We start from the raw sequence: 17,099 nt of genomic DNA, 5'->3' as shown, positions 1-17,099 counted from the left end.
ACCAGAGATAAAAGACTTGGCTACAGCACAATTTATGGCGTGACAAGGGATGTTACTCCTCCTAGGGCCTCCCAACAGGACCAGAGGCCCTATATAAAATTAACAATTTTTTGGTCCTGAAAGAATATTCAGAGGGTGATGGTATTGGTTGGCACAGGCACAGAAACATAGCTAATTTATGGAGATCCAACTAAATTCAATGGTGACAGAGTAATGATTGGTGGTTCTGGGGACAGACCATTCCAGTCACCCAAACATGGTTGAAATTGGGGATTGGGCATCTCCTATCCAGGAGTATAAAGTGTCTATTGCCCTAGTTCAAGACTACAGCTTTGGGCGTAGATATTTTATGGGGTCTGGCTCTCCAGATGACTGCAGGATAGTTCAGACTTCGACAAGGGTGTATTAGTATCTGGGCAGTGCAGGCAATATTGAGAGGCAATGTGAAGCATGAGCCTATTTGTCTGCCAAAACTGCATTGGATTACTAATGTGAGACAGTATAGGCTCCTGGGTGGACAAGATGAAATACCAAGAATGGTGTAGAAATTAGAAAAAGTTGGTATTACAAGACCTGCACATAGACCATGTAATTCCCCCATATGTCCAGTGCAAAAGTTGAATGGGACATGGAGGATGACTGTGGATTATAGAGAATTAAATAAGGTCATGCTGCATATTCATGCGGCCGTAGCCAATATTGCCTCTCTAATAGAGGCATTGAGTAGGGAGATAAAAACATTGTGTCTTAGATTTAACAAATGCATTCTTCTGTATTCCAATTGCTGAAGAATTGCAAAACCAGTTTGTATTTACATGGAGAGGCAGGTCCTGCCACAGGGGTATGTGCATTCATCAACATATTGCCATAATCTAGTGGCACGTGACCTAGCTAATTGGAAAAAATCTGATAATGTTAACTTGTATCATTATATTGATGATCTCCTGTTGTGCAATCAATGAATATACAGATGATATAGTATATTCAAGAGCTTGGCTTATGTAATTATTTTACTAGAGCAGAAAAGGACACTGTTTCAGAGGTACCAAGAGGGGAAGGTCTGCTCTCCAGGGCAAGATACAGGCCGTATTTCTATCCTGGCTCAACACTTCCGCTTGCACTGGGGCATGTCCCACCTGTCTGTACCACACCTTCGGCTGGATGTCTGCAGCTGCATAACTATATCAGGCACCAAAGGGGATGACCTGATCTGCCATAGGGATATGATGGGGGTCCCTTTAGCAACAAAGATGGGAGTGTTGACCACAGTATCAGTGGGCCATGTACCTATTACTGGAGGGACTACTGAGCCTCCCGCCTCCAATAATCTCCCCCAAGGTGCAAGTAGGCCACATCACTTGGGTCCTACCTGCACCTTCCAAGGCCATTTTATTCTATGGGTGCCAGGATCTAAATTCTCAGGGGCAGGGAGCAGAAGATTATTTTCATTACCAATCTGGGGTCTTACCTGATGATCAGTGCCCATAAATTGGATCCTAAGCAGGATGGCCCATGTTGTCTGCAACATTCTCAGGGCACTGGGTCTGCCATCTCAGGGTCTTTCATTCAGGTCCCGCAAAGATTCACAGAGTCTTGTCGTCCACCCCTGCAGGGGCTGGGAGTCTGTCTTCAGGGCAGCCTTAAGAATATCGTTATAACGTTCAATGAGGCCTGCCCCTGTTGGATTATATGGCAGGTGGAATCACCATTCAATGTTATTTTCTTCTGCCCAGCGCTGTATCGTTGCACCAGTAAAATGAGTTCCTTGGTTGCTCTTGATGACTTGATGTGTCCCATAGGCAGACATCAGTTTAGTGAGCGCCTTGATGGTGTATGCTTGGTTTGCTTTCGGCACTGGATAGGCCTGCAATAGCCCACTTGCAGTGTCGATGCAGGTCAGAGCATATCTCGCCTCCTCAGACTGAGGAAGGGGCCCAATGCAATCGACCTGCCATCAAGGAGAGGATTGTATCCTCTAGCAAGATGGGCTGTTGTTTCGGGCAATGATCTCAGTCTCATCTTGGAGCAAGCATCGCAATCCCGGCATGCCTGGACGATGTCAGACAGCTGTATGGGCAGTCCCCATGCTTTAGCAGCTGCCCACATTGTTTTTTGTCTAGCACGCCGTAGCTTCCGATGTAACCAATGGGCGATGTTCTCAGATGGCGAATTCTCAATCCATCATTCTTAGGCCAGCGTGTCGGCTTCATCGTTTCCTGGGGACTGTAGGAGCTGATGACCAGAAACATGGTAGACATGTGCAGTCTTGTGTTTGACCATATTCCATATGTCTAACCACATGTTGTTGCCTCAGATCGGCTGGGCATGGATAGTCCATTCCTGGGTGGCCCACTGTGCAATCCAAAGAGTGAGTTCCCGGTACACAACCCAACTATCTATACAGATATTCAGGATACTGTCACTTGGTTCTTCTGTTGTAACCATCCACACGGCTTGCAGTTTTGCCCATTGGCTGCTCTGACCATCCCCCTCGTCAAACCAGATTGTCTTGGTGGAGGGATGGTATGCTATTTCACTCCACTTGCTCGGGTTGCCCTTGCTGGACCCATCTGTGCACCAGGCATCTTCAGGAATATGATATTTTCCCTCCTGAATGGGACTCTGCTCTGACGGAGCAACCAGTATTTCTTTTGGTGCATCACTGTGATACATTACTGGGCCTAGGATCTTCTGAAGTTCTTATTTCAGCGGTGATGAATACAGACTACTCCTTTGGCTGAGATAAGTGACCCATTGTGCCATTGTTTGTGCTTGGGCCACCCCTGTCTTAGGAAGGTGGGTCAGATCTTTCATCCACCCCTGATTCAGCAGAGCGGTCTTGACTATAACTTCAGCCGTTTGAGTTATTGGCTCTACTGCCTGTAATGCCAAATAGGCAGCCAATAACTGTTTTTCAATCATACTGTATCTTTCTTCTGCTCCGTGCCAAACCTGAGACCAGAAACCAATGGGGGTCCAAACAGAACTCTGGCATTGTTGCAACAGGCCCCAACTGAAGCTGTCTTGAGTAACACAAACATCCAACTTGGCTGGGAGGGTAGGATCAAATATACCCAATGCCTGGGCTTGTTTAACTGCCAGTTTTGCCTGTTGGAAAGCATCCTGTTCTGTTTTCCCCCAGTCCCATAGCTGCCCCTTTTTTGTGAGCCTATACAGCTAAAGCTAGTTGAGGTATAAAAGAACGCCAATAACCCAATATACCTAGAAACTCTTGCAGCTGCTTCAATGTTGTAGGAACTGGGAACGCCTGAACCTTATCTATGACAGCACTGGGTAGTACTTTGATCTTTCCTGACCAAACCACCCCCGGGAATTTTACAGACAGGCCCGGACCTTTTGGTGATTTATAGCCCATCCCCTCTGTTGTAAATAGGCAGTTAATCCGCCTCCTGTCCTACTGCCTTCAGTGAGTCAGATGCCAGCAGGAGATCATCAATATAATAATATAGGTTAACATTATCAGGTTTTTTTCCAATCAGCTAGGTCACACACCACTAAATTATGACAATAAGTTGGTGAATGCATACACGTACTCCTGTGGCAGGATCTGGAAGGTCCACTGCCTGCTTCCCCATGTAAACGCGAACTGATCTTGTGATTCTTCAGCAATTGGGATACTGAAGAACGCATTCGCTAAATCTAGGACACAATGATCTGTTTTATCTCCCTACTCAATGTGTCCACTAGGGAGGCAACACCCAAAGTTAGGTGTTCAGGTGTTCACTATAGTTACCCTAGGCTCCCATTTGCCTGCTGCGCTTTCTCAATTACAATGTACAAAAAAATATTATTTCTTTCATATTTAAAAGGACTGTAAGCCTAAGGCTAAACATTGTTGTTACTTGATCTCCCACAGAATTTCCCCAATGAACTTACAAGGAGATTAATTCTCCCCACAATTCAGCGTGAAAGAACCATAACAAAGCTTTAATTTTTTTCCTCCCATGCAAAAAAGGAGCTATGTTTCCAAAAACACTAATGACATACACAGGATCACAACTGATGAAATAATAATTCAAATAAATGCCTGTAATGTGACGATTAATACATAGGATTAGACCATACTGGCAATTAATTCTGGAAGGTGCAGCTCCATGTCTCCTTCCTGGTAGAGAAACCAGTTTAAAACAACCTGCTGCCTCCTATACATTTTGCAGGACAACCTGCAGGTGAAATTCTTCCTCCCTTCCAGAGCAGCACAGCCTGCACGTGCTTGCCCAGGGTGATTATTACACTAGTACAGCTGACAGGGTAACTTCTTTAAACAGGTGCAAAACCCTGATGGGGAAGTGAAAAAGCAATGTATTTATGAGAATAGCTAACAAAACTTTTCATCTGCACTTAACAGTAAAAATACATAATAAGAGATGTCAAAAAAGTTTCTGGCAGGCTGCATCTCACATCAAGATTGCTCTGTAAACATAACTTCAGATATTGACAATAGCTGTAATGCAACATGTCTCCCCTTATTTTTACAATCTTTTAACTATTATTAGTTGAAAATTCAAGCAAGGCATCAGAGAGAAAGAAGGAGAAACAAGCTTATAAAATAAACATGATGAACAACAAAACCTTTATGGGACAATTTCCTCAAGTCTCAGTATTCACTGAGGCCCATTATTCCACACTGACAGCAGTAAAGGGAAAGAACTGGGTTCAAGTCCTGTGATCTAAAACATATTCTTTCCTTTACAGACAGTGTACTCAATTCCTTTAATTTACTCACAGTATTAACTCTTATTTTTCCATGAATTATTTGTAGAAATAAAAAAGCTAATGGAATTAAAAATAGGACATAGACACAAAAAAACTACTCTTTGAAATTTGAGTTGGCCACAAAGTGATAAACTCAAGCATGAGGATCATTGCTTCAAAGACAGTCCAGACAACGGCTCTGGTAAGCATTCATTACACATTTCACATGGAAGTGAACTCTGGAAGATAAACAGTAATTTAAAGGTAAAAATTAAGTATGCTGCTGTAGATAAGATCTTACTAGATGGGGGTTGGTTGACTCCTCGCTATAATTTCTTTTTCTTTTTAACTAAGCCAGCCAAAATGCTCTTGGTGTTTCCATTATTGTTTTATAAAAATAAAACAGTCTTATCAGCAAAGCAGTACTCCTAGAATAAATCACACCACTAATAATTTTAGTTATGCCAGGAAAACTTTCCTCTGCAGATGTACAATTACTCAGAGGAAAAGTCCTATCCAACCTACACTGGAATACATTACATGTGGGGTTACATTACATGTGGGTGTAGCATGTACCTAGTTACAAAGTAGTGCCAAATGAGGTAGTGCTAAAACTAGAGGCATATGAATTAACGCGGTGCTCTACCCCAAACAACTTGCCTTGCTGAAACTATCTTCCTCTACAGTGCATTCACTAGGAAATAGAAAACAATTATGAAAAGCAAGCGAATGTTTTAAAACTCCTGCTATGAAATAGGTATCTGCTATGAAGCAGGATCACTGAGGATCAATGAAGAAAGAAAGTCCTATTCTCTCATATGTTATGATTGCTTACTTCTACAGTAAAATAAAAATTAAATTTAACACACACAATATTTCAAACAAGTCCCTGGAGATTTCTTTATCTTCTTAATAACTTAGATCTTGCAATAATAGTATTTAGTATTACAGCTTCCCCCCACCGCCCCCTCAAAAAAACACACCAAAAACCCACCCACATTTCTGAAGAGTGTCCAAGGATGTTTATTTTTTTTCCTCCAGGACTGATCCCAAATCGTAAGAAATAGGCTGGGGGTTAGGGCTCTAGAACTGTATTGGACAAGCAAGTGGTATTAGTTTGGGTTGTCAGTTCCAGTCATGGATCAAAATCATGAAGAATGTAGACAGTCCAAAATAATATAAATTGAAAGATTTAAGTAAACACACTAGCTTCTCAGCATACCTTATAAGCACCCTAACAATTCTTGTATTCTACTGTTGGCAGAATACTTAGCAATCTTGGTGATTGTTGTAACTTGCTCTGTAATTCTGTGCCAAAACAGAAACATGGTAATGACATTGAATAGGTAATTAGTAACTATTAAAACGGTATACAAACTAGGGCGTAGTCAAGGTGCTAGCATCTGTCTAAGCCACCTGGAGCAATTTGGCTCCCTTACAAAGCATCAAAGATGGTGGCGTCTCTGTAGAAGTTTTTATAAATCACTCACATGGGCTATCAAAGGGTGAAACAAACTTGCTTCATGTTAAATCTTCTCACATGAAAATCGTGAGGAAAAGGTTTTATAGATCCCTTAAAACAAACAAGGACAACAAAAATCAACAAAACAAGAATCATTAAATATGATGTTTCAAGTAAAATGGGTTCAGGGTCTTATTTTAAGTTCTAAACCCAAAGCATTGACTTCTCTAGTTTTGAGTGCTATAGGTGCATGGGTATTTGTATGTCCCGTTTAGACTACACACTACTTTGCATTTCTGGGAAACAGCAGCCAGCCCAGTCCCAGAGCCACCATCTTTTTCTCATTCCCTTATACCAGCAGCTGCTTCAAGATCAAGAACAGAAATTCCACTTTATTTTGCCTCCTCAATAGCTAATGCCAATTTTCTTTGCTCCTCCCCTACAAGGTGGAGTAGAAGGAAGAGATGCTAATACTTTGTGAACATGCTTGACATCCATATAATGTCAAAGTTAAAATTGTTGTGCTGCAAGAGGATTAATATAGTATTGGTAATTCATTAAACTTCACCACTGGTCAAATACCAAACTTTATTAGAAACATTCTCTCAGAAAAATCCTCTCTTACAAAAGAACACTTCCGCACTTGAAACAAGTTTAGGGTCATGATATTGCTTAAAAAGTAATATGCAAGTAGAATAAATTCACCATTGTTTCAGTTGGATGAAACCAAACCCAGATAGCTCTTAAGAGTTTCTATCTTCCTTTTTCATATTTTTTTTTCCCCTCCTCTCTTCCATGAAATCAGACACCATTTAGAGATCACAAAACCTAGACTTGATTCACTGCAATTTCCCACCGTAATAAACTCTGCACTCTGTTAGAACAAGATTGAACACTGACAATTCAAGCCTTGCCAGTAGTAAGTAAGTCTTTATATGCAAAGGGTGTGAAAAATTGAGTACTCTTATGTGGATGTTACAAAGCTATTAATTCAAAGGAAAGCTGCAATATGAACACAAAGACATTTCCAGGTACTAATTACCACTACAAATAGAAATATAAAAAATGCTATTGCATGTAGAATGCTGACAAGAGTGCACGTAGAGGCTGACAAGGCGTATTACTATCAAATGGGTAATAACCATTGGTAACCATACTAGAACATGTGTAATGAGAGGTGTCTGTTTGAAGTAGCAATTCCACTCATTCTCCTTGTTCCAAGTGTTCACATTCCTCTCTATCACATGTTCTATACCAGAACTATTGAAGGCACTTATCAAGTATTTAGCATATGATAAAATGCAAAAACTTGTTGGTATCACTGCCAAAATAGAAGCTACTATATGTATGCTATGGTTGCTAAATGGTTTCTGAATATATCTTAAAACAGTTCTTGCTGGCAAAAATGGAGTGTAGTTAGTGGCAGTAAAATTAACAGCTGTGGGAAGGCAAGTAAGGGAGGTCTTAGGCACTTGTGGGAATACACATTGAAAGGAAATGGTCTTTGCTATATCAGGACTTAAAATAGATGAAAAATTAATTTGATATTATAACTTTTTAAATTCAGATTTTCAAATAACTGCTCTTGTTACCAATAATGTACTTATTAAATACATTAAACTGAAGACAGGCAGAATGTTGTCATGTTTACAAGACAACTTCAGCAGTGCTTGACTGAAACGAGCAGCTACATCAAGCCTGTGTGTTACTCCTCATAATTATTGTCTAGTTCCACTAGAATAAAGCAATTACTTCTAAAAATCAATCTGCACGAGGTAGTATAATGCTGGATAACCATTGTAAGCTGCATGTAACACACAACACTAATTTGAAAACATTGGTTACATGTAATGGGTGGAGAAATATATTAAATCAGAATGCCAGAGAAAAAAAAAACTGATTCTTAGAGTGATAGTAATGACTTCCAGTTCAGCCTTTGTTCTGTAAGTTCCTTTCTCAGACCAGCTGGGAGGAAAAACAAGCAACAAAAACCAGGTTTGGGTGTGCAGTAAGGTTAAGGGATATTTTGACTTGAGAAGTTAGCGCAATGCTTTTATGCAGTGCCAAAGCCTCAAGGGCTTCTTTAAAATTCATCAACAGACAATAAGCTACAAAAAGGAGAGTGACATGAGTTCAAACTGAAAAAAAAAAACAACAACCTGCTCCGTTATCTCTACAAAGATATTTTCTTCTTGCCACCAAATTTGTTATCATTCAAGACAACTGTACAGCAAGAAACAAGCATGCATTTTATTCTTAGATAAGTCCTTTGGCATCTTTCATTTGGGTTAGAGAGCTTAATGAGCTATGAAGAGATATCATCTGGATGAAAAATCTCAATGCCTTGAAATGCAGAGTAGATACTAGCTAATACAAAGCAATTCTCTGCAAATGTCTGTGGGAAAGTACTGCTGTTTGAGAGGACTGTTAAAGCAGTTATTGGAGATTGTGGACCTTTTTCCTGCAGTAGTTTTTTTTCTTTTTCTCTCTGCTAGGTTGTAGAGATCAGCTGACCATAAAAGCAGGCTGAGATCACCGTAAGCTTTGTTGTTAATTACAGTAGGATCTGAAGTCTTGGAAAGATTATCATAAAGATTCCTTTCATCCTCATTTTATTTTAGTTTGAAGGACACGGTTGAATTCTCCAGAAAGAGCATTAATAATTTCAGCTCACTGGTAGCTTTTCATTACAGCATGTTCTAAAGTCACCCCAAATTAACAAAACAGTACAAAACTAGTGCAAAGTGGTTCTGACAAGAAGCCAGTCCAACAAACAGCTTAAATCATTTTCCCAAGGTTGCACAGAAATTAATGAGTCCAGTTCTTGTTTTCTGCCAACAGCGTTAGTGAGAATGGCAGGTGCAAAACAGAATACTTTTGGAGGAAACCACAGCTAATATACAGTAATCCTTCTTTAACCAGCTGTAATGTAAACAGTAGCAATACTTGAAGTATCTTTGACATTTCAGGTGGACATTGTATTTCTCCAGATGCAGAGAAATGTTTTGGGAAATATTATACTGTATTTCTCAACACATTAACAGGTAATCAGGATAGATATGGCATTAGTCTGTTAACATGCAAGATTTCCGTGTACATTTGAAAGCTTCTTCAAAAATAGGACAGTCTAATGAAATACCAGCAACTAAGCTATGCCTATTACAAAGCTGTGACTCTATTTTTCCTAGCTGACTTTAATCCATGATTCAATGCTTTCTCCTAGAAATAGGAACTGAGTGTAATTCAGCTAATAGTCAGAATCCCATCTCGCATACAATAATATCAAGACTGTAGCACAAGTCTTAATATTATTTCATATTCTCTGGAGTCTTGACAGAAAACAAATGATTTCACGTACACTAAGCAAAACATTCTTAGTGACCAGTAATGGACAAGGAAAGCACCTCTCCTTTTAATGTGGCTCTGAGTAAAACAAAGTAGATTTTTCGCTCCCTCAAAAAGGAGTGTTTTCTTGCATTCTGTTGCCCGTACACAAGGTGTGGAATTAACAGCGGTGGAGGGATTCAGAAGAATTAAGGCCCCTGTTGATATAGACTCATACCACGTGTAAGAAACACCTGCTAAGGAATACTTGTATTCCTGCTTTGCCTTTCTCTTGCGCTCTCTCTCTCCCTTTGTAAGATTCCCTCTAGCCCTACTCATTCTCACTCAGGAGTAATTTAAAATTGAAAATTTTCCATTTTTAATAACAATAACGAAACTGAAATGGAAATGTAGTCATAGAAGTGTTTGTATAAAAACAGTACATTCCTACCATAAATCTCAGTGTATTTTGACTCATCCATTTACATGGCTCCTCTGTCTCATGTACTATTAACAAAACTGTTAATTAGCGCTCCAAGCCTGCAAAGTAGTGTGAAGCAATTTCAGTAACTGGTACCTGCTTTCTTGGTTGTACCTTTACAACTGGAGCTTGCACAGCCTTGACTCCAAGCAACCAGAACAAGTTTGCAGAGATGTCAATTAAGGTACTTTTACCTGAAAATCACAATCTGAAATCAACGTGCCACATTTAAAGAGGACCTTTAATAAAAGTCTCTTTTCTAAAATAGAATCTAGACAACCACTTGTTTACAAAAATGAGAGGAATGGTTCACTGAGAACTTATGCTAGCACAAGGCTGTGAGTCACAAAAACACTGCAAAAGGTATATGCGTGCAAATAAGAAACAACACATCAGCTATCTGCTGCTTTTATGCCGTGGCATGCATAATGGTAATTATAACCCAAAAGCCCAGGATCAAATGGAGGGTTTTTGTAGGTCTTCATAGAACTACTTGCTGTCTCTTCTGAAATATTTCAAGCTTAACGTAAATTAGAATCAGAATTATAATTTTTGCCTTAACATTTAGGGAAACATGTAGCAGTTTTACTGGCTATGCAAGCTTTTTCAGAATGTCAAAGATGCAAAGTTTGCACTATTTATTCATCTCTTTAAGGAAATAGATTCACACTTAGGAAAATATTTGCAGAAAAAATCAAAAGTTATAAAACATCAGAGCAGATGTGTCTTTCTTGAGACCTAGGACTGCAACCAAGTCTCACTTGTCTGTGTTTACTACAAAGTGAAGTAGTGAAACAGCTGAACAGTGCATGATAAATGTACGTGCGTTCAGGTAATACAGAGCATACAATTGCTTCTATGCACAGCAGCAGATGATTTAACATTATCTGAAAGAGAACACAATCCACATCATACTCATGCTGTAAGAACAATATGTTATTTCAAAAAAATATTTCATATTCGTTTCAAATATCTGACCCTTCAACTCAGTAATTGAAATCGATGTGATCACGAAAAAGAGAGAAAAAGGTGTTGGTTACAGTTGGTATATTGGACATAAATTATTCAGAAGTGAAAGAAATAGGGGAGATGGTCTGGCAATGGACAAGTAATCAAGTAATTAGCAGCAAGAATCTGCTCCTGATGCTAGTAAGACAGACAAAAATAGAGACAGAAGAGTTAAGATAGAATGAAGGGAACGGGAGAGGCTAGGAAGCAGAAAAACAACTGAAAGAATATTTTTTGCATTGGGGAGTAGATTAAAACTACAGACAAAATGAAGATGATTACCCTTGACCATGCCTATCTACAGTGTGAGAAAGTCAATGCAATTTTGTGCCCCAAACCAAAAGTAGATGTGAAGAATGGCAAACAGATGATAAAGGAACATGTAGCTCAGTAAAGAAGCTGTGCATTAATGTGAGGCAGGAGCTGTACTGGGACTTAAAGCTGGGAAGAAGTCTAGAGCTGAAGGCCTGGCAGAGTAGTAAGTCAAGGAGTTACAGATACTGGAGATAACACTGAATGCATTACATTGGGTCAGCAGAAGAGGCTGAGCAACAGAAAAAAAAAACCACATCACATACTTCTGATGTGGTAGTAAAATGATTTAGAAAAGAAAGAGGCACTGAGTGTGAAGTTCTGATGGGAGTAAGGACAACTACTGACACTATAGAGAAACAGTACCTAGCTAAACTAGGGATGAAGAGAAACTTCTATAAATAATGAACAGGTAGATTCTCTCTTTTAATTGACCAATTACAAAAGTACAACCTGAGTCATTAACAAGAAAGATCCAAAACAACTAAAGCAGCAGAAAGACGACAAATAATAGTTCATTTAGAGAGGTGAGAGGTTCTTGTGTTAACCATTCACTTTTACTAAAACTGAGAAACGTCAATGAAATAGCTGAACTAGACTGCCATACATCTGGTACGTCTTGTGAAGTGGCTCTATGTTACCACATTGTTCCATTTTAAGATCAAACAGAGTGAAGTTAAACATTTCGTAAAACAAAATGACCTTTGCTATTTGTACGACTTTTTCTTAAAGTTTCCAGCATTTAACAATCAAACATGACCAGAGGAACTAAGTATTCATAAGTAGAACCGTAGTACCAATCACAGAAATATCTCACAATTTGAAATGCAGGAAGGCATTCCTTTAAAGCAGCACATACATTCATCAATATGCATTTGTCTACATCACAACTTTGCATCTCTGTCTAACATCAACAAATAGCAGCATAGTTCAAAAATTCATTTTTCTGGTAGTCATGAGTTCATGTTTCAACACACAGAATTCCAAGTTTCAGAAAATTAAATTATGATGAATCTGAAAATACATGCATGAGATATGCATCTCTATTCAATCAGATATGCTTATATTAGACAGTTTTACCTTAAAATTTTAATTAAAATGCTGATTTATATAGAATTTCAGAAAAAAAGACAACCAAAAAAACACAAAAGCAACAGTTGACAGGATTGAGAAACATCCAAACTAGAAGCTCTCCACTTGCTTAGACTTCTGAAATCTTTGGGCTGAAGCAGTACAGAAAGGGAATAGCTGCTTCTGACGCTCATCAAATTTTTTTTTTCCTGTGCAACTTTCATGCTTTTGTATGTGTATCTGTATTTCAGATTGGCTCCTACTTAAATTACAGGAACATCCAGGCAGATGTAGCTGTTTGTGAATTTGCCAATTTCTTTACAAAAATGCAGGAGATTATTGTTTCTTCCTCTACAATCAAAAATAAGTATTATATCTTAAGTCATTACTCTGTCAAAGCAGAGTACAAAACAATAGGTAAACTAGTATTTTAAATAAATAAACAAAGTGGTTTAAAGACATAATAACTCAGAAATGTTTCTAGTATTGCCTCAGGTCCAAAATAAATGGTGGCTGCTGATCTCAAAACTGCTCCACAAGGCAAAGTAAGCTGGAAGCTGAGGGCAATAACATGCAGCCTCACCAACTTGGGACTCAGCCCCCCCTGCTCAAATAAGAATTGCAAAGAGATCTAGTGATGGCAACACAATCAGTAAAAATCCTGCCAGATCAATCTGCAGCAATGAAGCAGGTGCCAAATGAAGCCAGGAAGCCAAGGACTGAGTTTAGATGAGTTCCTACAGCAGTGGATAGAGGTCAGGGCCTCAGATGAGGCTTCTCACAGTTTTCTCACAATGTAACTATTTCACAGCAGCCTGCTGAAAACTTATGCAGTGATGACACACCAGAGCTAGCTTTGAAAACAGGGAGATAATAAACTCTTGGGACAGTGAAAAGAAATTGCAGAAATTAGAGGAAATGGTTACGCATTGGTTAGGGCAATTAGAGCCTATCAGTATCTGCTCTCAGGTTGTACAAAAAACACAGGAACTTGGAAGCGCTCTGCACAAAATCTTAAGACATATATATTCAGTTCAGATAAATCCCTATGAAACAAACAGCAGACTGGGAAAGAGAAAAACAAACAAAAGCTTAAGATTCCCTATGTTTTTCCCCTCTCAGTCTTCTTTTCTCAAGGCTAAACAGACACTTAGCCTTTTTTCATAGGGAAGATGCTCCAGGCCCTTCACCATCATTGTGGCCCTCCGGTGGACTCTTTCCAAGAGATCCCTGTCTTTTTTGTACTTTATTAACTTAATAAACAATAGCTCTTTTAGATTCAGAGTGTCTAATGTGACTCACAGATCAGCCAACCACAAACCAAAATCACTGTGGAACATAGTACAATTTCTATACTCAGCTGCCTTTGGATGAAGTGCACTTTTAGGGCTCTAACTGGCTTAATTTACTTAAGCAGTATTGCAAAAGGTAGCAAGTATAGCATCTGGCCTTTAACTGTGTACCATTCATTATTTCCTCACAAAGGTCAGAACTGAGGCTTTACGTGCAAAAACAGTTTAAGCAAAACATTTGGATGGGAAAAGCTTCAGTGTCTCCACAAGTTTTATGGATGACTCTCCTGAATTGCTTCTTGATTTCATTAAGTACAGAGTCTCTGCAATGGTTGTCTAGCATGTTACCCCCATGGTATCTAGAAGATAAACTTGAAGAAAAATAAACTATACCAAAATGAAGTGATAGGTACACTTCTACCAATGAAGATCAGCTTCAGTTGTTATTCTTGCAGTATACCTCTTTTTGAGTGAAACATGAAAAATAGCTGGAAGGCTCAAAGGTAGTTGTGGTCTGGACATTTTTTTTGTATTTTGAAAAGAATAAAGAGCAGATGGATATAATTAATTAAGCAGACTACTTTACAGTAATAAATTTTTTTTCACTTGATGAACAAATATTGGATTAGTTATAAGTCCTGCCATTACAACTGGCATTTGTAATTTTGACTATCATAGGAAACATGTTCAATTATACCTGAAAAGCTTAGATAAAATAAAGAAGTCAATCATAAAATCTGGGACATATTTAGAGCTATTCTTGAAATACAGCCTCTACAAAAGTGTAAAAAAGGAATATACACTGGCTTAAAATTTTTAAAAACTAGAATCAGGTGATCAGAAGGGTATGGATTTCACATAGAGAGATTATACATACATCTCAGTGTTTATTACTATACTTAAGTTCCTTGTAGAATATAGTTTATCTTCATGTATCTCATGACAGGGTTCTCCTACTTTTGTTTAAGTCTCTTTATCTTACTTAAAAATACTTACAGTAAAATCTTAGCTTATTACATAGTAAGGTCTCATCCTCATCCACAGAAATGTGTAATATTCATGTGAGCTAAGCAGCTAAGCTAATCTTTAATAAGGATTACTGAAGAGAGGGGGATATAATGCAAGTAAGAAGCAAGATTTAAAATTCTTCAGTCAAGCTCATCGTCCTAATACCTTTAATTTTCCTGATCACCTCAAGATAGATAAGATCTAAATGTTTCACAAGAGTTACTGGTCCTGATAATGCTGACTACAGCTGCTCATGAAAGATACACAATATCAAAAAGAGCTCTATAGACTATTTCACATTATTTTGCAATTAAAAAAAAATTCAAATAGCATTTTGACTTTGAAGCACATTTTCTGAGTGTGCTTCAAACACATATTTATCAGTCTATTCCTTAAATTAAGTTTACATTGCAAAAAAGCGATGATTTATTTGGTAGGTACTTTAGTGAGCATTCTCTTCTATCTATAATAATAGCATAATTTTGTAAGATTTTCCATCAAGCTCTCATTTATTCCTATCAATCTGCACAGCAAGCAGTTGATAAAGAGACTGTAATACCACACTATTACCTTCATTTAACTATGCTCAGCTGTAAGGAAATGTGTCATTTTTTTCCTCAGCAACAACACTATTGTAGCCAGAGCAATATTTTACTAACCTTAGCCAGGCTTTGTGAAGCACTTTAATCACTCCTTGAGCCTTGCTTCCTAACTAACTTTACGTGAATTTAATCATGCAAACATTTTTTTTTAATTAAGAAATTTCTTAATTAGAACCCAAAAAGTTACCTGTAAAAAATTAAGAAAATAGAGTACGTCTTCTCCTGTTAGTACAAAATCAACCAAGCAGTTAACAGTTCTCAGTGGCAAACAGTTTTCTGTTGAGTTAAAAAGAAAATCTTCCTCTGCTCCATCACATGGAACTCAATATTCCATGCCCACAATTATCGTCCATGGGACAAAATGCCGTGTAGTGCATATGGCCATTGCTGCGTTTCAGAAATTGGGTGAGATGTCTCAAGGCAAGAAGTATGTTACCCAGAACATCGTTTCAAGCATTTTCAGGAGCACAGTGGAATGAGCGTTACTCTTTCATGAAAGAAAGAACATGTATATAACCTTGTCCTTAACTGACCAAGAAGTGCTTATTTGCTTTTATTCAGCTTGTTCCTATTCCTGGTAAATAGTCCCTGATACCATAACCTAAAATTATTTATAACTTCTCTATCTTCTGCAAAGTACAATATCCTCTTTATCTGAAAAATTAGCTTACAATTACTTCTGTGGCAAATTCCCTCACAGATGGTCTTCCTTTATCTTTTCAATGCCTTAATTGGATTCTTATTTTGTGGTGATCAATCTTAATAAAGGTCCTTCACAAGAGGTCCTTCTTGCATCTTTTCATCATCTACAAACACAATTTTCAATTCTGAACATACTTTAGGAACATTTCTTGGGATACAGGAAAATCTTGAAGACTATTCACAGACTATTTTTTAATGATTACAGACATGGGGATGTTTTTTTTAGACAGTCTTACTACCATCATTTTTATTACAATGTGTTCTTTACTTTCTAATTTTAATACAATACTACACAAATTTCTTGTCCAATGCTTATCAGTACATTTAAATTCCAGATCACTATCTTATATGCATTTTCACAATAAAGTATTATCCAAGATCATTAACATATTATATTGTTTATACATTTGCAAATTTAACACAAAATAATGCTGATTTAAAACTATTTATTCCACTTTGCCGGGCTAAACAGAAATGACAAATCAATTGTTTAAGATAATTTGAGTACAATTGGGTCTTCAGAACCATATCAGAAGTGAAAGCTAAGATTCACTCCATCTTGTCAATAGACTCTTAAATCATGCTATCATTGATCAGAAATAGATATAAATATTTTGAAGTTCTCATTCCCCTATTAAGGTAATCTACTTGCAGTAGTTTTATAAATTATTATTTTGCAGTAGTTCTTAGTGCATGTATTTCCAATAAAAGCATTGTTTCCTGTAATAATGTAACCTCCCTCAACACAGACAGTAAGAAGCCTTTCACAGCAGTATGAGGATACGAGCCACTTCCTTCCAAAAGCTTTCCTTATTATCACTTCTATAGCTGTATAACATGCTAAATACTAATAGGATTAACTTGGTATCAACTGTAACATGAACTAATGAACATGTAATGAAGTAGTTCAAAGCCACTGTGATACGTTAAGTAGATAACTAGATAAGTTTCTCTTCCACTTGTTCATCACCCAAATATTTTGCCTCTTACAAGGCAAAGGAGGAGAGACCTAGAAAATTAAGCACTCTGTTAAATACCATATATGGCCAATCTCCATGTCAGCGTGGTGCACAGGAGCTGATTGTGCATGGCAAACTCTTTAGCTAACTTCATATTGGGGA

General features: G+C 38.0%; 1 protein-coding gene across 1 annotated transcript in view; it reads left to right on the top strand.

Moving 5' to 3' along the window:
- The first annotated feature begins 256 nt into the window (after window positions 1–256).
- RASSF10 (Ras association domain family member 10) overlaps window positions 257–17,099 on the top strand; it is a 64,562-nt gene continuing 47,719 nt past the window's right edge. Inside the window, exon 1 of the mRNA XM_010710996.1 lies at window positions 257–400. Within this exon, the coding sequence (XP_010709298.1) occupies window positions 257–400 (144 nt within the window). The remainder of the gene's footprint in view (window positions 401–17,099) is intronic.

This window comes from Meleagris gallopavo, chromosome 5, assembly GCF_000146605.3.
Source record: "Meleagris gallopavo isolate NT-WF06-2002-E0010 breed Aviagen turkey brand Nicholas breeding stock chromosome 5, Turkey_5.1, whole genome shotgun sequence".
NCBI classification, from domain to species: Eukaryota; Metazoa; Chordata; class Aves; order Galliformes; family Phasianidae; genus Meleagris; species Meleagris gallopavo.
The sequence above is the reverse complement of the archived record's forward strand: the minus strand, read 5'-3'. Positions and strand labels throughout refer to the sequence as shown.